Consider the following 21,964-nt stretch of genomic DNA (forward strand, 5'->3'; position numbering starts at 1 on the left):
ATGAGAAAAACAATTAATTCTTACACTTGTAGGTGATCTCTGCAAAATGTATGTTTTTTAAGGCCTTCTTTTAATATGTTTGCCTTTTAACTTATCTTGGGAAAAATGGATTGAATTTGGAAATTGTAGCTACCAGTGGATGCGTGGAACTTTTTAGAATTTATCCATCTGCATTTTTCTCTCCTCATTTTAAGGCAACAGAAGCTATTTTGCTTACAATATGTATGAACCGTCCCTCAATCATAATGGTATGAGCCTCTGTATTGCATATTTTTGTGTAAGAACTTAAAAAAAGGTTTTCACTTTTTATTATGGAAACTTCCAAACATATCTAAGAGAAAAAGTACAGTGACCCTCATATATTGATCACCCACCTTCAATGATCGTCAAATTGCTTTATCAGTTGTTTTGGAAACAATTATAAAATGTATCCTTTCATTATATTTTAGTGTGTATCTCTAAAAGGTAAGAACTGTTTCTAAAATCATAAATATAATATTCTACTCTCATACCAAAAAATTAATAATTCCTTAATATCATCAAATATCTGGCCAGTTTTCAAAATTTCCTGTCTCTTAGAGTTTTGCATTTGGTTATTTGAATCAAAATCCATGTAAGGTTACCCACATTGCATTCAGATGATCTCTTACGTCTCTTTTAATCTTTATGTTCTTTTTCTTCTCCTTTTTTTTTTTTTTGGCCTGCAGTATAGTTACTGAAGACACTGAGTTGTTTTTTCCTTAGTTTTCTACATTCTGCTTCTGATGCAGGGTCCCTGGGTTAGGTCCTAGATGGCAATCGAGGCTGTAGCTCTTTGATGACTTGACCCACGTCATTCACCCAGACCAATAGAATGGTGACTATAAAACCTAACTCATGTATTTTAACTCATCTGTATTTTCCTGTGATTATTGGTGAGGACAGTAGGTCATTCTAACCTTTCATCAGCTTGTAATAGATAATACCAAAATAAAACCTGTAAGTTCCTTTGGAAGTTTCTTCCAAGCGTTCTGGGACCCTGAAGTGAAGGTCAGGGTTGCAGGTGGGCCTCATGCTGCCGCGATGAGAATGGTCCTGAGTTCTGTCCGCCAAGTAGGGCCACCGCTGTGCCGGTGCGGGGTGCTCTGGTGTATGTGTTGGATTTCAGCAGGCGTTTAGGGAGCTTCCAAATTGAGGCCCTGTTGCCAGAGCTTTGTTTGAGATGATGACGGGGAAGGTAAGATCTCTCCCAAAAGAACAACTAGCAGCGGACCCATCGTACAAAACCAAGATACCAGGACCAGGCAGTTGCACACATGATGATATCTTTTTTTTTTATTAGTGAGACACATATTTTTCTCCAGAACCCAGAGTCCAATAATGTGCTGGGCTTCTCTCTGAAGAAACTCGATTTTCTGTGAATGACAGAGGAAGCCAGCGTGTTTGGGAGTTTGGTGCCCCCTGCTGGCAGGGATGTGGTAACAGCATACTCGGGGCTTCTCTACCTGTAGTTTGGCCCAGATTAGGACAAACTGCTGTGAACGTGTCTCAGTCCTGCCCAGTCCCATCACGGCAGCAACAGTTCATCAAAGGGTGGCTCAGGGTCACAAGGGCACCGGGAGGGGCCGTGGTGGCTAGCAGGGGACAGAAAGGGCACAGTGGGTTGCACGGGGGCAGGGTGGCAAAGGGGAGAAAAGCCTTGCAGGTGTTTCAGCCTCAGGTGTGGATGTGTCCGTCAGACAAGGTCACAGCAGTTTCTCCATAATGCTTGAGTTCCTTCTCCCCGAAGTTCGCCCTGGTGTCCAACGAGACGTGAGAGGGACCCAACTTTCAGTTTAGGCTGCTGCCTTCTCAGGCTCAAAAAAATAAGACTCTACTGTTGTCGGTAATCGTAAGGCTCTGTGTCCTCATTGCTGAGCAGCGTCATTGTCATTAGTGTCACTGTCATTGTCATTTTCCTCCTGCTTCCCATCTGGCCCTCATGTTTGCTCCGACTTCTTAACACTCAGCCTGGGGACGTTCATCAAACAGCGGGAGTCCTGACTCCCCCCACCTGCCCTACCACTTGGTAAGAGTTCTCCTTACTGGACCTGGGCAGTTACTGCCTCATGGATGCTGGCAGAAGACAGGACAGGAATTAAGTTGGAGAACAGTATTCGAGAAGCAACGAACCTTACATAATTCTGGCTGACTTACTCTGGTAGGGGATGCTTAAGCTATCAAAATGCAGTTACTGTATGGTTAACTCCATCCTTTTGTTTGTTAACTTGTCGGCCAAATGGGCATGACTAATGGTTGGGCTCTTATCTGAGACCTCTACTTTTCTATGGTTTCGGAAAATATAAGAAACCTCTGCTTGAAGAAATGGTGTAGAGATGGATTTGAAATTGCTGAATATCATTAATGTTTCGCGTTCATCTCAGTTTCTTCTCTGACGGAAACTCACTTAAGGCGAAACTAGACTGCTGCCCTCTCTGCTGCTTCTGCGAATTACCAGCTTGGTTTCCGTCATGAAGTCTGGGTACGGGGCTTTCTTCACTGTTTATACAACGTTAGTGTGATCTCTCGGAGAATTGGGCACAAGATACATATCTTATTCTGGACCTGATTACCCAGAAATCATGTTCTGTGATGTTTGATTCTTCTCAAAGAATCATGAATTTTAAGAGCACTATTTTTCTGAAGAAAATTGACGGTGTTGCACTTTTTTCACATTTAAAAAAACCTGTGAAGTCAGCTTATTGACTCACCAAAAGTGTCTACCTTTCTGAATTTAAAATGGTAAGAATGCCATAAGGATTATTGAGAGCAGTGGAGTTTTACAAACTACTGATACGCTCTCCTCCTACAGACGGAGTTCACTGGACTGTGGCACCTTTGGGTGTTTCCACTGACCACCCAAGGTGGAGAGCCACTGAAGCAGAGTTGGAAGCTGTGCTAAAGTTGTTATAGTTCTGCTGTTAACAAGTGACCACTTGAGGCGCCTGGGTGGCTCAGTGGGTTAAAGCCTCTGCCTTTGGCTCAGGTCGTGATCCCAGGGTCCTGGGATCGAGCCCCGCGTCGGGCCCTCTGCTCAGCGGGGAGCCTGCTTCCCCCTCTCTCTCTACCTGCCTCTCTGCCTACCTGTGATCTCTGTCTGTCAAATAAGTAAATAAAATCTTTAAAAAAAAAAAAAGTGACCACTTAACAGGCCTTTAAAGCCTTTTATGTTAAGTGCCATGCAACTTTAGATGCCTTCCAGATACCAAACACAAGCATACAGATGATTAAATGTTAGGAGTTGTGGGGGGTGGATGCGGGGAAGGGAGTTGTCACACCAGCATAATTGCAGATCAGGAGCTTCTCTCATCAGTGGATGCTGTAGTTTTCAGATGAAAAGTAGTGAGATACGGCCCTCCCCACTGAGGTCTTTTAGTTACTAGTTAACCAAGTGATTAAACTTAGCACCACCAGCCCACTTACAGACTTTTTAGTCTCTAAAAGAGAGATCATAGTTCTCTCCCTCCCAGGTCCTCCCTAGAGACTGCGACTCAGTGCTGTGGTCCCTAACACGGAAAAAACACTGGATGAATGTTGAGCTTTCTGATGGCTGTTCTACTTTGCTGTGTTTCATCATAGCAGAGAAGAATCCTATTTAACGTCTGCCAATAGATGTTGACTTCAACTGAGACAGGACTGAGCTTAAATATAGGAAGGAACAATTTATTTCAAGTTTTGAGAGTCCCAAGTAAAGTATACCCTAGGGAAAAAAGTTTAAAACAGTCTGAAACTTGAGTAGTTAACTCAAAAATGATTTTGTAATAAAGCACAGTAAAACTATGTATTTGTCATACAGTGATTCCTAGTATAAATCCTAGCACTGCTATTGATAATTTTAAATGTAACTTACATGTGTATATAATGTAAACATAGTTGTAAAATGTTTTATTAAATCATTTCACTGTTCACACAAGAGTTCATTTATTAAATCATTTCACTATTCACACAAGAGTTCATTTAAATGATTTCATGAGAACACAGCACAGTCACCCTAGTTTGTGGACCAAACCTCTCTAAGGCAGCGTTTTCTCCAAGTCTCTCTGGGGAATGTTCACCCTGTGAGGGGCTGTCTGCAAAATGGGGACTTTGGCAAGTTAGTCCTTTTCAAAGAATCATAATTTACAGTAACATATTGAAAGCTTTGAAGCCTTAGAGAAGAGAAACCTGTTAACTTATGTCTAATGTAACATTCCCCGAACTTACCTGACCACAGAAGCCTTTTGTGCCCTCCCCGCCTTTGACAGCAATTCCTAGAAACACTTCAGGGAATGCTGCTTAAAAGAACAGTTGGCTTTGGTGAGTGCTGTGAAGTGTGTAAACCTGGTGATTCACAGACCTGTACCCCTGGGGATAAAAACATATGTTAATAAAAAATAAAAAATAAAAAAAAAAGAACAGTCGGTCTCAAATAATAATGGTATTTGACTATCTCAGACTATTTTACATTAGTCATTCATGGCAATGTAGGATCCTCCCTGTTCTGGACTGAATGTTTGTGTTCCCCAAAATTTGTGTTGAAATCCTAACACCCAAGGTGATGATATTTGGAGGTGGGTCTTTTGGGAGATGATTAGTTCATGGAGGTGGAGGCCTCATGACTGGGATTAGTGCCTCTATTGAACAGACTCAGGAAAGCTTGCTCGCTCCCCTCCTGACATGGGAGGTGCCTTGAACTTGGACTTCCAGCCTTAGAACTGTGAGAAATACATACATGTCTGTTGTTCATAAGCCAGAATGGACTTACAGCAGCCCGAATGAACTAAGACATATCAGAATTTTTGTTTCTGCCTCTGCTTAGAAAGTCATCTTTTTCTTCTGGGGGCAGGCTGGAGTGATGGTGGTTCTAGCACCTGTTTGAGGAATGCAAATGGCCTGTTTGATACTGTCACTCTACCACCACCACATGAAGTCACTGACAACTGTCAACAGGCTTCCTACAGCAGCCTTGTATTAACATGAGGGTTCACTGTAACGTTTTGATTATAATAGATAAAACACCTAAGAATTCTGTTGCTGCCTGCCTTCCAATGAAGTGTTTTGTTTGTTTTGTTTTGTTTTGTTTTTTCAGTTTTCTCATGATAAATTAGGGGTTGTTAAACATTACAAGAATCATTTCTAGGCCTTTCCTACCACCCTTTGAGCAAATATTAAGTGTCTTCTTGCTAGGCACTGCAGTGGGGAGGTAAAGGTAGAAAGAAATGCTCTCACTGGCATCTGGAAGGACACTGTGCTCTGAATTACTGGAAATGCAACAGCATGTAGTCTGAACGTGTCATGGTTGTGGCACTGGAGGGGTGTCTTTTCACCTGACACAGGACGAGTTTTATGAATGGTACTAGCAGTCCAAATTCAAAGGCTAAAGACAACTCATTAACATCTATATCAAGCAATTCTCCAATTCCCAGTGGACACTGACTAGGTATCCTACAAAATTGTTAGGACCCTTTCTACTTGGAATTAGTGTCAGATCCCCCAGGTTAGGGGCTCAGTCTAAAAGACTGCCCCAGGGGCGCCTGGGTGGCTCAGTGGTTTGGGCCGCTGCCTTCGGCTCGGGTCATGATCTCAGGGTCCTGGGATCGAGCCCCGCATCGGGCTCTCTGCTCCGCAGGAAGCCTGCTTCCCTCTCTCTCTCTCTCTGCCTGCCTCTCTGACTACTTGTGATCTCTGTCTGTGAAATAAAGAAAATAAATCTTTAAAAAAAAATAAATAAAAGACTGCCCCAAATTCAAACACCTATTGCTAAGTCCAGATTGTTACCTGTCCTTCTGCCTCACTGGCTATAAATCTGAGGTTCCCAAGGACATCCTCCTTAGGTTTGATTAATTTGCTAGAGTTAACTACAGAACTCAAAAACATTTACTTCAACATTTGCCAGCTTATTATAAAGGATACAGATAAACAGCTAGATGAAGAGGTATAAAGGTCAAGGTCCCACATACAGGAGTTTCTGTATGGCTCCATTTCAGTCATGACTGATTAAATCATTGGCCATTGGTGACTGATTTAACCTCCAGTCCCTCTCCCCTTCCCAGAGGTAAGGGGAGTGTGGGATTGAAAGTTCCAACCCTCTACTCACAGGGTTGGTTCCCCTGGCAACCAGTCCTCATGCATAGGTTACTATGCAAAAGTCACCTCAATAATGTGACAAGACACCTTTATCACTATTATCACTTAGGAAATTCCAAGGGTTTTAGGAGCTGTGTACCAGGAAAGGACAAAAAGACCAAATATATATTTCTTATAAGTCACAATATCGCAAGTACCAAACCAAAATTTTTCACTTAACAGGTTTATTTTAGCAGCTCAGTTTTATTACATTCTACATATTTAATATATTTCTATCTGTTCTGCATAGATGGCATATTCATTAACTTTTATAGTTGACTTTTTTATTTGATATGTGCTGCTACCTGGCCCAAAGAAAGAGGGAGACAAACTTGCTTGGTGGATACATGGTGCAGCATTTAACTTTTCAGCAGAACTTCACTTTGATGTCGGCTTCAGTGTCAGCTTTTCTTCCTCCTCTCTTTCAAATCCCGAACAGACGAGAGATCTTCCCTTAGGATATCGAGCGCAACACTTACGCAGTTCTTGGATGACAGCCTGACACTTAGATTCCATGTAGTTGTTGGCTGCAAAACAGATAGGCAGACCCTAGTCATGATCTCATAGAACTCAGATGCAGGGAAGTTTAGATCAGTGCTTCCCACTCCTTTTCACTTCATTTTATCTACAGACCTGGAAGAAAGAGGTAATTCTTTCTGATGTACAGACCAGTCAACAGGACAATTAGGGGGAAAAAAGCATGATTTAAAAGTGGTTGAGGGGCACCTGGGTGGCTCAGAGGGTTAAAGCCTCTGCCTTCGGCTCAGGTCATGGTCCCAGGGTCCTGGGATCGAGCCCCGCATCGGCCTCTCTCCTTGGTGGGGAGCCTGCTTCCTCCTCTCTCTCTCCGCCTGCCTCTCTGCCTACTTGTGATCTCTCTCTGTTGAATAAATAAAATCTTTAAAAAGAAAAAAAATAAAAGTGGTTGAAAGGTATTTTTACATATAAATTTCCTTTTCTTTCAGGTTAATAACTTACATACCCTTTTCTAGGACAGTGGTGGCTGTGGGATGTCCCTACCAAGTCTGTGCAACAGAGAGGGGGAAAGTGCAGTCTCTGGATAGGGAGCTTTTTTACAGCTGTGAGCTAAGAATGGTTACATTTTACAAGGGTTGCAAATACACACCCACATTCCCACCTACACTCTCTACAACAAAGACCTTCGGGCCTCCAAGGCCTAAAATATTTCCTATTTGGCCCTCTACAGAAAATATATGTAGAGCTCCTACTATACACAGACCTTAAGTCAGGGAGAACTTGACCTAAAGGTTCTAGGTCAGCTGCAGTTGATCCAAGTCCCCCAGTGCTAACATGGGGTGCATGGGAGTTAGTTCCAGATTTTAAGAAACAAACAAACACTAATTCTGACTAGAAAGAATATAGCAGAGTGGCTGAGTCCAAGTTTGGAGTTGAACCAAAAGGGTTCAAACCCACACTGCACCCCTTACTAGACAAGTTATCTGACTTCTGTGTCAATTTATCCATCTATAAAACGGAGGTCATAGCAGCATCCACCTCATGGATGAAAGGACTAAATGACTTAATATGTTTAAAACACTATGGCTGTGCTTAATGCTAACTCAGTCCTGATATATATACATATATCCATATGTTGCTAATTCAAATAAGGTAAGAATTTATTTGGGAGAAGAAGCTGTGAAAAACATTTTCCTTTTTCTTAAATTTGGAGGAAAGAAAAGGATGAATAAAGTAGCATTACTATCATTATACATCAGCATTGTAGATTAAGATTTTATGAAATACTGCTCACATCATAAAATGAAAAGTCTAAGAATGAAAGTTAAAAGGCAAAGGAAGTATACAAACAAGGGTTTTCTTTAGTAGTGAATCTTTGGGTAAGTTCTTAACATTTTTCCTTCAGACCCTTCTCTATTACTTTACTAATGGGAAAAGTTAATAAAAACATCAGTGTTGAAGTTCAGAAAGCTCTATAGCTTTTCCATCTGTTCTTCTGCCAATAATCATTCACTGATTAAAAAAAATCCTCTAGCACTTGGTCAAACTTATTGGCCAATTTAGAACCAAATTAGGGGTAAAATCAAGTGGACAAATCACATCAAATATGCTTTAGTTGAAGTTTGCTTTTTTTAAAGACTTAGTTGCTGACTTGGCAGCCTGAACTCCAATTGCATTTTCAACCCCCATTTCTAATCTGATCGCTTTTAAAAAGTGGGTTTTCAGCCACAGTGAAGTATAACCAACCCATTTAAAACTAATCTTTTTAAGAAAGAACTTTGCTCACTCAGCTTAGTAATTTTTAACTCTGGCTGTACATTAAAATAACCTGGTTAGCTTTTTAGACTGATTCCTGCCCAGAACCCGTTTTCAGGAAGTCTGATTCAATTGTTCTCGGCAAGAGCTTTTTTTAAAAGTTCTAATGTATTTTAAAGATTTTAGTCTAATGTAGTTTAAAGATTCTAACGTATAACCAGGATCGCAAACATGAAGCTTGGATCATATCACTTTGTATTTTCTGCATCTTTGTTGAAACAATGAGAAAAATCTTCAGGATAATTACAGAAATACTACTTTTGAGAGGAGCTCATATCATTTGCTGATAAAAAGAAAAGCTGGTCTCTTGTAGTTGGTTCACAGATAAAGTGGAAAAATATAAAAAAGCATTTAACATACTACCTTGTAAACATTTCTGTATTTCACAGGCTTGTTTCTGGCACGGATCCTTCTGCGGCATATCCAGAAAACTAAAATAAGAGAAACGATTTTTATTTTGTCTTTTATCCATAAAGACTTGAAAGCCCCTCTAGATGGGATTTTCTTCTGAGACAACCAGGTATGCTAGAAAACAATTGCACTAAAAAATACTCTTCCCATTCATAGGATGAATCAACTGTATTTTTTATAATATCCATTTCATTCAGTTTTGAAGACATAAATAGCTTTACATGAAAATAAAACCTTGAATTCAATCACCTCATCTTGAATATCATAAACCAATTGCAGGCTAAAGGAGCCGATGCCACAGACCAATAGGCTTGCCCACTGCTCAGATATATCATTCGCAGAACCACCCTTGGTAAATGATTAAACTCCTTGAGCCTTTTTCCTTATTATTTTTTTTCCATATTATTTCCTTATAATTATTATTATGTAAAACGGGGGCCATCTCTATGTACCTCAAAGCATTAGTGGAAGGTTTAAGTGCACAGAATAGTCTAGCCGGGAAGGGAGGCAGTAAGGATTCAATACAAGATTTTTTAAAAAAATAAAACCTTACTTTTAATGTACATAAACAGTTATGACTACTTTAACTCAGAAAATTCTTTATCAGGTAGTAAATGGTTTCCTAGGAATCAGTAATATTTGGTGCTATTATTACTTCCTGAGAAAGGTGCTAGTTAAGCAGCTAAAATAATTTTTAGAGCTCTTATAGAAACCAACTTATTTATCTGTAGCCAGAGAATGAATTTAAGTGCCCACGATTTTGATTAGCAACCTCTAAAAATTTGAAGGCACAATTTCAGAAAGGAAAAAGGCCCAGAGCCTTTGTAGCCCATTTCATTAATTCAAATAACCTCCTCTTTTTTCAGAGCCCCCTAAGTTCTCCGTGAGATCCAAGTTAGGTCAGTACTGGGAGGGGAAACACTGGAGCAAAACCTGGGATATTTACAGGATGGGAGAAGGAAAGGCAGGTGAATTGCGCAGGGCAAATAAGCGACACATAGATGTTGATGCTGCTAGGAGCTGCTCTCTTCTCTCTAAACCAGTACCAAGTCCTTGGTGATCGGGGCATCTGTTCTGTAGCAGGTGCTGACTTTTGTGGGACTCATCAGATCCCAGTTCCAGCTGATGATGTCCATTAATGGTTCTATGGCAATTTCCAAAGGAGTCAATTTCAAGTTACATGTCCTGACTAAGTGCTTTTTTGACTTGCTTTCTGACTGTGTGACCCCCTCTCTGCAGTTCCACTTGTGGTGTTCTTCATGACCCTTCCTAAGCTTCTGTGTTCTTGAGCAGTTTTTCAACCCAGTCCCTCCCCCCAGGCCCACAGGTGGGTGCACTGCAGTGGTGGATGAAGTGATTGCCATATACTGAATAGAACAGAGGAGCATATCTTCCTAGAATCCCAGCACCTGGAAAACAAAGTAGATCATTAAAATCACAACCAAACAAACAGAGTGAAAAAGAAAAAGGGAGAACAGGGGAGAAATAGAAATACATACCAGGTTAATCATCAGGCAAAAGCTTAAGCAACAGCTCCTGTACTCCCCTGACCTGTCAGAAAAAGAAAGTTTATAGAGTTCTCTGTTGTAAGAGCCCCCAGTACAATGGAAGATGATTAAGCAACATGGGTACCATTAAATGATGCTGGATCTGCCACAAGCGAGAGTTGTTATCCATGTAGCGCTCCTCAGGGTAGAGTTGCCACATGAGAGGTAGCTGGGAGGTAAGAAGGTGACTTGGTCTAGCTGCGTCACCTAAGGGAACCTGAACTTGCTGGACTCGTGCCCTTAGGGAACTCGTCTCCTAATGGAAAAAAATGATCAAAAATAAAAGCAAAGATTTCAGAATTTTGAGACTGGTTAGAAACCAAGTTGCTTAAAAGCAAAATCAATTTAAAAAAATAAGCAAAATGTAAACACTTACCTCTTCCACGACGGCCACCCACGTGCGCTGGTATTCGTCGCGGTAGATGCCCTCTTGGTGAACCCAGAGGTGATCGGGTGGAGCCCCCACATCCTCTCCTGCCATTCTGGGCTTTGGGTTCCAATTCTAGCCCTGCTTTTCTCCACCTAAGCCTGCAGCACCCGCGCACAGGACACAGGTGTGACTTTTCGGGTTTGAATGAACTCACCAGTGAGCAAGGTGACCTGGAACTAGCAACCACCAACCAGAACAAAAACTCTGACATGTCTACTTGCACAGCCTGCACGGAGCCGAGGCCACCTCATCAAGACACTCAAGTGCCACTCCGCAGAGCCTCAGGTCGCGCTAACTCTTGCCTGTGAAGCACTCAGCTCCCGAGCTCAGTGGGGAGCTCTGTGGAGATGTAGGACTAGCACCTCAGGGAGCTGGGCAGTGCTGTCACAGTCTCTGCATTCACAAACTGAATGCAGTTAGCGATGGAGTGTGCACAGGCACTTACTTGGGCAGCGATGGATGCGTGTGCCATATTCCCCAGGTAAAAGCCCCTTTCAAGCAATTCCATTTTAAAGGATTGTGAAGGCTGAATTATGTGCATCACTTTCTAAATTAAAATTCAAAGTTTGTTTTAAGGACAAACAACCTATTTATCAGCTTACTTAGAAAGGTTACTGATAGCAGTTGGGCATTTCCAGAAGGGGGTTTTCATGTTAAGGAAAATATTTAAGGTAGCTTCATGGGATTCTGAAGCTGCAAAAGACTTTGGGGATCATGGTGATTGGGAGCGGAGAGCAAATGATGGTTATCCATCTAGGTCCTTGTTTCATTTTAATAATGCTTCAGGATGTCACTGGAACCCGTTTCTCCACAGAGGTGTGCATTTTAATTCTGATTTCACAAGTCAGAAGGCCAGAAAAGGCCTCCACCATTCGAGAGGTGTAAAGGAAGCAGATCTCCTGGGCAAACTCTTTCCATAACGCAGACTCAGCTCTAACCCCATAAGGGTTTTCTGCCTAGCTCTGGATCTCATTTCAGGGCCTTGCGATTACTTGACCTGCATTTTGCAGGAATGAATAGTTTGTACCTGGCTCCTAGCATCATGGCATGGTTTCACTGTATTTCTTCCTCTGACAGAGCAGATACGGCATTGGGGGATCTGCCCCACTGAAGAAACGCCTCCTATTCTCACTAGGTGGCCTTTAGGCAGGAGAGGAACTGCGGCACATCTCCGAAGGTTGCTGAACCATTACTGAGATTGCCAAGAGCAAATGAGATGCCAGAACACGGTATGATACAGCCAAGGAAAAAGCCTGAAAGAACTAATTGAGCCAAACCAAGCCCTCTTTTCAAGGACAGAAGGTTTTTTGTTTTTGTTTTTTTTTCTTTCTTATCACTGTTAGTTCTCCTTCCCTAGTAGTAGAGGAAGATGTGTTTTAGAGATGTACTAAATGGTCTGATTTCAGAGCATCATAGTTGCTTCACCCATTGTATCCTGAATGGAATTGGCTCTGAGCCCATGGTAAGGCTCTCTAACCCATCTTACTGGGCTCTCTCATCACAAACTCACCTAAAGAACCCCTTCTCCTTCACCAAATCCCAGTTTTCTCTAGGGTTCCTGATCTCGCAAGACTCAAAACTTGCAAGTTATCTTGGACTTCATCCTCTTCTTCGGTTGCTGCATCCTATCTGTCACCAATTTCAGCAAGCACCACTGCCACTATATTTGAGACAAACTTTCCCCTGAATAGTAGGCTCATTTCTAGCTCCAAATCCTTGCTTGAGCTTTCTACTTGCCTAACATGCCTCCACAAGCCATTCTGCCTATCTCAGTACTATTATGGCAGATGCAGGTGCCTGCCTTCTCTAGGAAAACTTTGTGTCTCCTAGGACTACTGCAGCGTTTATGTCTCAGCTCAAGCTCATATTTTGGCCTCTAATTATAAATTGCCTTTGCACATTTGCTCTGCTTATTTCACAAGCCTTGTCTCCCCTCAAATACAGTATTATAAGGTCTTCCATAAAAGGAATGGTATAGTAGTACTGGGCACCTGAAGTGTCCATACTAGTCAGTGTTCCTGTGCACGAGTGAGTGGATATGTACGCGGAGCAGAGAGGGGAAACAGATAGAGACCACGTATACGTGGGTGGAGACAGATTCTTTAGGTATATTATACAACCATATATTCTGTCAAAGTCATTTTTTTTCCATTTAGCAGATACAATTGTTCTGCCTCTCCTTTTCCCCAGGGCTGTGGAAAGGAGAGATACAAACAAAAATATATATATATTTTGAGTACAAAAGAAATAAGTATGGCCATTAAAAAAAAATAGAAACCAAGTATTAAGAGTTTCACTACCATCTCTCCTTCACAGATAGTCAACAACTAATATATCGACATTTAAGCTTGTTTTGAATGAAAAGCAAAATTTTACTGGTTGCACTGACATCAAAACGAAATGATTCCAGTGATGTAGAGGGCAGATAAATTGGAGATGATAGTCTGAGTTACTATGAATTACAACAAAGAGGCCTATGAGTCACTACAAAATATTCTCAGAAGAAAGGCCGTGTGATGTGCTGCTGGGACCTAAAGGCCAACATGCTGGGCATCTGTAGGATGAGCCAAGGAACAAACTGCCACTCGTGACCCTGCACTTATGTGTGTCACCACTCAAGGCGAAGCTGCTGCATGAGCACAAGCCAAAGGCTGAAGGCCTAAGATTAAGATGAAGGATCATACAATCACAGGTTGTATAAATTGGAAACCATTTCCCTAAAATGTCCTTCTTGGAACACTTGCCCCTAACTTTTTCCTTGGTCAGATACATTTGGGAATCTTATAGTCACAAGGCTCATAAGTGTGGTAAAAACTCTGGCAAGTCACACAGCAAAGAAACCTTATTTTAACATTTCGCAAATTCATTTGACTAGAGAACATTCTTCTGCACATGAAACTTGTTCACAAAATTCAGAACATCTTGAACTAAGATGAATTTCTAAAATCCTCAAGATAAACTCAGGTACAATATGCAATATAAATACCTAATATAGACCTCCTCCACTCAACTCAAAGGAATACTACCATCTGCAAATTCAAATGGATTCAAAAAGTGCTTTTATGGCTTTATCATCCATTAAGGCACTAAAGCAGATAGTCCCCATGGGGGTCACCTTGATGTCATGGCCAGAGACCACACTGGCCTAGACACACTATTTCCTAGTAAGGAAATAATTTCATAATTTCATTTGGAGGAAAAATTTAATAAATTTCATGTTAAATTAAATGGATGATAAACAACATAGAAAGTATAATTTACTAACCCTTATGAAAAGTATAATTTACTTCAATTTCCAGGTGTTTGAACAATTTGTAAACACTAACCGGTTGAACATAGTTATTTTCTTTGAAGTGAATTAATCAACTGATTTAATCACAATGGGTGAAGTTACTAAGAACACATGCCCTGATTTGCTACTTGCATTGGGAATTGGGACATGTTAACGTCTCTACACTTGTTTTCTGAGGTGTAAAATGAGCAATAAACAACGTATTGATTATAATGGTCAGCACTTACTTATTTTATGTTTTATGGATACTGTTATTATGGCCACTTACAGATGAGGGTAGTAAGTAAGGCACAGAGAAGTTAGGTGACTTGCATGAAGTCAGAACATAGCTAGGAATTGTACAGTCTGATTCCCATTTGGGTAGGTGACATGGAAAGGTAGCAAAAAAATAAGTATGCTGTAATAGTCTTTTTCTGTACTCTACTTAAACATTTAGAACTGTAAAATATAGCCATGAGCATTATAAAAGTTAGAGAATGTTGGTATGCTATTTGAGATTGACGAACACCAGCAAGAAAGACAAGGTGTTTTTGTTGTTGAAGGTGCCTAAAGGCACTTTATAAAGTCAAAGTATTCCACTGCTAAAGATAATAATGAGAAGAGCCGTTGTTGTCCCATTAAGGCAGGGCATACAAGTCACAAACAGTAACTAATATATGTGTCATAAACATAACTATTACATGGTGTAAAACCGAGACTTAAGAGAAAATTTCGATGGGTCCAATGTAATTGCACACTTTAAGTTTTGCCCAATGTTCATCATTACCAAGATGAATCATGGAAAGAGCTGCCGTGTGATTCTTTTGCGTTAGGTAAAAATGGGGGTTGCCGGTGTACCTGTCAGAGATAATTTCAGTGGGTGCGGACCCTGTCTGTGGGGGGATTGGGGTTGGAACTGAGTTGGGAGAAAAGAGCAAAGCATCAACACCTCTTCAAGGAGTACGTTGGGAATGTTCCCTTTCCAGTACTGCCATGCCTGCCTGGTTTCAACACTGCGCACGGAAGGGAAAACCAGATCAACCAGACATAAACACTGTGATTTAGCACGGCTCCTACAACCCACGTGTAATCCCTAATCTTGGGAGTTGAAAGAGCTGTACTTTTACCCGTGGCACGTTTGACATTCCTGAAAAGAAAACCTATTTTCCGTGGAATTTCACCACGTCTGATATCGAGACAAGGGGAGCTGAGGAAATTGACATTGTGGATATCGACCGCGAGACATCCCAGACCTTTAATACAACTCGAGGCCCCCATTCCCGTGCCCTGCACCGAACGCGTAGGAGCCCTACGAGCCTATGTAGAACACAGCAGCAGCCAAGCTTAAGAGTGATACTTTTTCAGATACAGTATAGCACTGTTTCTGGAAGAGGTTACTCACATGAATATAATGTTTCTCGGGCTAATTAATCCGCCTCAGGAGCAGCGAGGCTAAAACTTCCAGGTTCCCCCGCCCTGGGCCACTCAAGCCGCGATCGGGACGTGAGCCCGGGGCGAGCCGAGGGGCATCCCGGGCCGAGGTCACCCGAACCGAAGTTAGGAGGCGAGGGCCGGCGACCGGAAGCGGTCCAGGGAGAGTTGTACAAAATTCAGGGGCCGTAACTTGGAAACCGAGCGAAATAAAATAAGACCTGAACTGTCTTAGGACCGAATTTCACAGGAGCGTGCCTCTTGCTCAGGAGGCCGGCGCGCGCAGCGAGGCCGCCTCAAAGGGCTGTCCCCGGAGCGTGTAGGCCGCGTACGGCTCTCCTCAGCGGGCGGGCAAAATGGGCGCGGGCGCTCCAGAGGCGCCGGCCCCGCCGCTCGGGCGCCGCTCTCAGAGCACGACGGCCCGCGAACCGCGAGCGCCGCCTCCCTGCCCTCCCCGCCACCGGGCCTGACGCCCCGACCGCGGCCGGTTACCGCCCTGCGCCCTACGGCCACGCCTGCCCCAACCGGCGCGGGCGTCTCCCAGGTGCCGCCGGGCCGGCCCCGCCCCGCCCCCGCGCGCCCGCCTCGAGCCCCGCCCCGCCCCGCCCCGCCCCGCCCGCGCTCCCCAAGCCCCGCCCCCGCGGAACCCGCGCGCCGAAGCACCGGGTTGGCCAGGCCCGGATTGGGCCCGAGGCGGACGTGAGCAGAGTCGAACCAAGATGGCGGTGCAGGTGGTACAAGCGGTGCAAGCGGTTCATCTCGAGTCGGATGCTTTCCTAGTTTGCCTCAACCACGCTCTGAGCACCGAGAAGGAGGAGGTGATGGGGCTGTGTATAGGGGAGGTGAGTAGGTCACTTAGCCTGACCGGAACCCTGCTGAGCAGACGCAGCGTGTCCCCGGGTTGGGTGTTGGCAGCGCCCAGGGCTGCGGAGGCTACGGGAACCTCTGACCGACACCCTTGGACCGAGACTTGGGATGATCAGGTAGTGCAGGCCCCGTGCCTTCTTTCCCTGAACCCGCGTTGAGTATCCTGCAACGCCACAGCGATCTGCATAATCCTCTGGGTGGGCCTTGGAGTTTCTCCAGATGGAGTGATTACCCCATTGACCAAAACCGCGAGTCAGGCCGCAAAGACACTGTAGTATAATGACGGGAGTGTATCAGGAAGCAGCCAACCACGGTTAGGGTCCCTGGCCTCGACTCCAGTCTTCTTTCTGGGACGCCTTCTAAAGGTCTCAGAAAACCAGACAGAGAAGAGGGTTCCAAAGACGCAAAGGTTTCCACGGGGTTAAGTGTTGCAGAGAGGCGAAAGACGATGAGAAGACATACCTTGGTTGACTATAATCCGAAGTAAGAATTCTCCAGCCTTTCGTGCTGGTATACAGGAACACATGACCCACGTTTCATAGAATCTCCATCCGTGTACATCAGACGGGCGTAATGTGATCAATAATGTTTTCTGCTTTTTCCCACTCTAGTTGAATGATGACACAAGGTAAGAATATATTTCTTTACTCATATCTTTTGATCTATATCTTACTGTTAACAGTAAGCTTGATGACAAGCTTCGCAGTATCGTATACAACTTCTATTTTAAGTTACCATTATGAGTCCGGAGCTCCCTCACTGACACACTTTGAATTCCACCCCAACTCTGAAGGTTGGTTTCCACCTTACTTCCTACTTGGAGAATTTTCAGTTTGATATATGTATGATCTTCTGGAAAAAATATTGGTAGTGAGACCAAGATCATGAGTGAACCTATGAAAGCTCGTACACATAGAATTTTGTATGACTTGTATACTGCTGTTACATTCCATTTTGTGGCTTGATATGTTTTATGTTCTGTCTCCCCTGAAATGACAACGAAATACAGGTAATTTTCATTGCAGCAGATAATTAACATAATTAAGAGACATTTGCCCCTATTGACTTCCTTGCTTCATCTAAACTGTCAGTGGCTTTCTCCTTCCCTCTGGTGGGCTCTAGAATGATCTCATATGGCCAGAAACTTGAGTGCTTCAGGAGGCAAAAGCTTTAGGTGATGTTTATTTAAATTTCAAAGCATAGCAAAGTGTGTATTTCACAAGCCCACCTCCTTAATACCAGGTATTCTAGGAATTTCACTGTGCCACTGAACAGATTATGTACTTACCCACTCTTCCTTTGTTTCTGCTAAGGTTTCACTGCAAATCTTGTTACTTTGCTTTAATATCTTTTTATATTCCAAAATTCAGTTCCCTTTTTTCCCCCTAATTTATCCCCAAAAGGAGTGACTCCAAATTTACGTATACTGGAACTGAAATACGCACAGTTGCTGAAAAGGTATGTATGCTAGAATTTTGCATGATACAAACTTGCAGTTGGGGAGGGATTTCTTTCCTGAATCTGATGATCTCAGCCCAGGATTAATCCGATCTGCGCAGGCCCGCACTTATGGTTGGGTAGGATGTTCTCTCCAGTAAAACCAGATGAAGAGTGTACTCACTGGGACTGGAACCTAATTTTTCTGTTTGCAGCAAATTCAGATGAGGAATCACTCCTTGCCGTTCTCTGCCTGATCTCTGGCCCTTCTCCCTGCTTCCTTGAACTTTTGCTGGCTTTGCTTCCTTGAGATCTGTGAATTCCTTCACATCACTGTTACCTCCTTATCTCAAGTCCCAATTCCTGTTTTGGCAACCTTTTGCTGTAAGCAAACTATGCATAACTCATACTTCTTAGTTTATCTTGACTTTTTTCCTGTCTACAATCCTGCCTCGCCTTTTCTGGCATGCTCTAGCCTTCATGGTCTAGTAGAATGCTTTTCAACCTTCACTTTTTGGTTCGTTGTGTTTCCAATGTGTTGCAGGCCACTGCTTTTGTAAAATACAGTAAAGATAAATTATGGCCTCTTCTCTGCTAGGCAGATGATGGGCGTGATAAAAACTATCAGGCCAAACAACTCCATCTAGTTTTTACCCCTATATCCAAACTTCTCCATGTTAACCACTTTGCCTCCTTTCTTCCCATATCAAGGAAAAAAGTTTACTTCCTATCCAGAGCTACAGGCTCTTCAAAAAACTTGTTCATCAAATATCCTCTCTTCTGAGTCTTCAACCTTTTGACATTTTTCCCCCTTAGGATACAGATGTGCTTAAACTACTCTCATTTTACAAAGGAAAGAAAAATAACTTTTCAATCCCTGTAGTTACTAGAATCCTTTGAATAGTCAGACCTCTTAAAAGAATAGGCTACAGTCATTATAATTTCTTTACCTTCAGTAGTCACGCATACCAAGTTCTGGTTTCCAGTTCCGTCTCTCCAGCCACCTCCCCATAGCTGTATCAGTGGATTATTTCTTGGTGCTAATCTTAAATCTTTCTCCTTGGAACGCTGAACTGTTGGGGGTTTTCTGTTTGTTTTGTTGTATCTCCCTATTCCTCTTCTCTCCCTCCCATCCATTATGGTCTCTTCATCCTCCGCATTAAATATTGGTATTCTCCAAGTTTTTGGCTTGGCCTCCTTGCCTTCCCAGAATGTCTTCTGGGCAACATTACCTTCCCTATGGCTTTAGCTACAACACTGAAGTTCAATCTCGCTTTAAATCTTTCCTCTGATACTCACTGTGGGACTTTGGGCATGTTACTTAACATCTGTAAGCTTTGATTTCTTTGTTTGTAAAACAGGGATAATGACAGTGACTAACCTCATAGAATTGTTGGGAGAGTTGAATTTGGGTAATATACGAAAACACTCATTTGTGAACTAGACACAGTAATAGAACCAACCTGTCCACTGGGGAGTTATTTTTATTTAGATAGTTATTTTTAATTTCAAGTTTTAATTGAAATTCCAGTTAACATGTAGTGTAATATTGGTTTTATGAGTCAAATTTAGTGATTCATCACTTACATACAACACCCAGTGCTTATCACAAGTGCCCTCCTTAATGCCCAGTACCCTTAATGCCCAGCCCACCTCCCTCTGTCAACCCCTAGTTTGTTCGCTATAGTTAAGAGTCTGTTTTATGGTGTGCCCCTCTTTGTTTTTTCCCCTATGTTCGTGTTTTGTTTCTTAAATTCCACGTATGAATGGAATCGTATGGTATTTGTCTTTCTCTGATAGACTTATTTCACTTAGCACAATCCACTCTAGCTCTGTCCGCACAGTTGCAGATGGCAAGATTTCATCCTTTTTATGGCTGACTAATATTCCTACACACACACACACACACACACACACACACACACACACACCATATACCTCCTTTTCCTTAGCCATTCATTAGTCTATGGACATGTGGGCTCTTTCCATAATTTGGCCGTTGTTGTAAATATTTACCAAGTTAATAAATGGAAAGCACTTTTCCAGGTGCCTGACACATGGCAGGTAGCCAATAAGTATTTTGTTAATATCCAGTAGATAATGGTAATATCAATTATCCCAAGCTCTAGAACGTCATACTCTACTGCCTCTTTCAAGTTTAGCTAGACAGAGGCATCTTAAACTAACATGCTCAAAACTGAACCTTCTCTCTTGCCTGAACCCACTCCAACATTCCTCCACCACAGTAGTTCCCAAGCCTGGGGGTGCCTTGGAATTACCCAGTAAGCTTACGAAATCCTGATGCCAACTCCGTTGGTCTGGGGTGAGACCTCAGTGGCAGGAGTTTGAGAACTTCCTCAGGCGATTCTAACTCGCAGCCGTGTTTGGGCACCGCTCAAAGCCATTCACAGCTGTAGATTGCTTCCGTTTTATTTCCAGCACCTCATCCCGACTGCGGCCACCTTATTGGAGGTCCTTGTCACTTCTGTTTTCTAACTTGCTATCCTCTCCCCAGTCTTCTTGCCTCCAGTCTCTTGCCTCTAGTCCTCTCTTCTGGTTACTTAGGGTATGATCTTTTGAGAACATAAGTGTGACATAAGTGTGCTTAAAATCGGTGCATTTCCCATTACCTTTAGGATGAAGCTCCATTAGTTAAGCATTCATGGCCTTCTTGATATCATTACTGTTTATCTCCAACTTCTAACCATGGTAAATTACAGCATTTTCCAGGTTATGTTGTACTGTTCCATTCGTTGTATCTGCTGGGTTTTATGCTTGGACTGCTTCCCTCTCCTCTGCTTGGTTAACTCCTTATCCCTTGTAGCTGCCACCTGTCTCCTTTAAGGAATATGCCCTGACCCGTAGGCTAGGTTAGAAAGGGTTCTCTGTGCTCCGACTGCTCCTTGAGTGCGTGTGTGCTGTCCTCGAGCTGTTCACCTATCTCTCTTCCTGGACATGACTACTGTATCCTGTTCATCTTTCTGTACTTAGGCCTTCATGCAGTGCCTTACGTACAAGTATATAGTCAATAAACTTATGTTGTACGAATGAACATACATTCCCTAAAATAGGAAATTAGTGTTAACATTTTTTTTAAAGATTTTATTTATTTATTTGACAGACAGAGATCACAAGTAGGCAGAGAGGCAGGCAGAGAAGAGAGAGAGGGAAGCAGGCTCCCTGCTGAGCAGAGAGCCCGATGCGGGACTCGATCCCAGGACCCCGAGATCATGACTGGAGTCAAAGGCAGCGGCTTAACCCACTGAGCCACCCAGGCGCCCAGGAGATTAGTGTTTACCTGCCTGTGAGCCATGGAGAGGCATGCCAGGGGCCTCAAGTTCCTATAAAGGGCGTGATGGTAAATACATACTTTGTTGCAGTTACTTAGCTACAATACATAAATGAACCAACGTGGCCAGATTTTGCCCAAGGGAGGCTGGGCAGGCCAGACTTTGCTAGCCCTTGTTCTGTACCAAGACAGAGGAGCAATAGCAACTGGGTTTTAGTACTTGAGTTCCAAGAGTGAAAAGGCGTGGGGCCAGTCTAGCTAAACTGGAATATTTTATGTGACTAGGACTGTAACAGAGTTAGGGTTAGGGTCATTCCTAACCCTAACCTTAACCCTAACCCTAAGCCTCAAGCCCGTCAACTACCTGTGGCTTTCAGGGACATCTGTGAGTCCTTTGTGGCCTTTATTTATACTTGTCTTATTTTGTTTTTTATCTGTGTCTGGGCTGGTCTTGCCATCCTATCCTCAACTTCTTTTCCTCCTTCCTCTAGGCACTGAAATCTTATCTTACAACAGAGAGAGAAAAAAGTCACCCTGGGCATCAACTCCTACTAAAATACATTGCCAGTCTTAATGATGTAATTTTATTTTTCAGGAGTCCATGCCCTCATCTGGAATTCTGTATTGATTTGTACTGGTCAAATAGATACTAAACTTCATGAATTCAGTGATCTTATCTTTTTAGTAGATGTTATCATGGCTTATCTTTGCCATCCTTTTATTTTTGGTCTTTTTGTATACTGATATTTAAAGTGTGTGTTTCTTATTAGCAGCATTTAGTTTTTAAAAAATCTAGTCTGATCACACTCCAATTATATTTAATGTAATTGTTGATATATGTGGGTTATGGCTTTATCTTGTTGCTT

At 42.7% G+C, this 21,964-nt stretch overlaps 3 protein-coding genes across 5 annotated transcripts in view; 1 reads left to right on the forward strand and 2 right to left on the reverse strand.

Moving 5' to 3' along the window:
• Positions 1-6,293: 6,293 nt before the first annotated feature.
• Positions 6,294-15,585, reverse strand: CMC4 (C-X9-C motif containing 4). Of its 2 annotated transcripts, none has more exons than XM_032330233.1 (3): positions 15,477-15,585; positions 8,779-8,846; positions 6,294-6,650 (listed from the first exon to the last, which is right to left on the reverse strand). In XM_032330233.1, the coding sequence occupies exons 2-3, from the start codon at positions 8,834-8,836 to the stop codon at positions 6,502-6,504; spliced, it is 207 nt and encodes a 68-aa protein (XP_032186124.1). In that variant the 5' UTR covers positions 8,837-8,846; positions 15,477-15,585; the 3' UTR covers positions 6,294-6,501. The 2 variants fall into 2 exon arrangements, with proteins under 2 accessions (XP_032186124.1, XP_032186123.1); XM_032330232.1 differs by lacking the exon at positions 15,477-15,585 and adding an exon at positions 9,773-9,853.
• Positions 10,133-15,565, reverse strand: MTCP1 (mature T cell proliferation 1). The gene is made up of 5 exons (XM_032330231.1): positions 15,477-15,565; positions 10,750-10,901; positions 10,459-10,629; positions 10,326-10,377; positions 10,133-10,235 (listed from the first exon to the last, which is right to left on the reverse strand). The coding sequence occupies exons 2-4, from the start codon at positions 10,852-10,854 to the stop codon at positions 10,330-10,332; spliced, it is 324 nt and encodes a 107-aa protein (XP_032186122.1). The 5' UTR covers positions 10,855-10,901; positions 15,477-15,565; the 3' UTR covers positions 10,133-10,235; positions 10,326-10,329.
• Positions 15,586-16,133: 548 nt separating the features above from the next.
• BRCC3 (BRCA1/BRCA2-containing complex subunit 3) overlaps positions 16,134-21,964 on the forward strand; it is a 55,905-nt gene continuing 50,074 nt past the window's right edge. For both annotated transcript variants that reach the window (XM_032330174.1, XM_032330175.1), the window contains exons 1-3: positions 16,134-16,347; positions 16,984-17,000; positions 17,776-17,830. In XM_032330174.1, coding sequence (XP_032186065.1) covers positions 16,225-16,347; positions 16,984-17,000; positions 17,776-17,830 — 195 coding nt within the window. In that variant the 5' untranslated portion in view covers positions 16,134-16,224. The remainder of the gene's footprint in view (positions 16,348-16,983; positions 17,001-17,775; positions 17,831-21,964) is intronic.

The sequence above is a fragment of the Mustela erminea genome, chromosome X, assembly GCF_009829155.1.
Source record: "Mustela erminea isolate mMusErm1 chromosome X, mMusErm1.Pri, whole genome shotgun sequence".
In the NCBI taxonomy this organism is placed as follows: Eukaryota; Metazoa; Chordata; class Mammalia; order Carnivora; family Mustelidae; genus Mustela; species Mustela erminea.

Coding starts and splice junctions, on each gene's coding strand:
- CMC4 (XM_032330232.1), bottom strand. CDS start 9,825: ATGTGTCGCTTATTTGCCCTGCGCAATTCACCTGCCTTTCCTTCTCCC. Junction 8,847..9,772: donor GCCTTTCCTTCTCCCATCCT/GTAAATATCCCA, acceptor CTCTTATTTTAG/TTTTCTGGATATGCCGCAGA. Junction 6,651..8,778: donor AATACAGAAATGTTTACAAG/GTAGTATGTTAA, acceptor TCTGTTTTGCAG/CCAACAACTACATGGAATCT.
- MTCP1 (XM_032330231.1), bottom strand. CDS start 10,854: ATGGCAGGAGAGGATGTGGGGGCTCCACCCGATCACCTCTGGGTTCAC. Junction 10,630..10,749: donor GGGTGGCCGTCGTGGAAGAG/GTAAGTGTTTAC, acceptor TTTTTCCATTAG/GAGACGAGTTCCCTAAGGGC. Junction 10,378..10,458: donor AGATCCAGCATCATTTAATG/GTACCCATGTTG, acceptor TTTTTCTGACAG/GTCAGGGGAGTACAGGAGCT.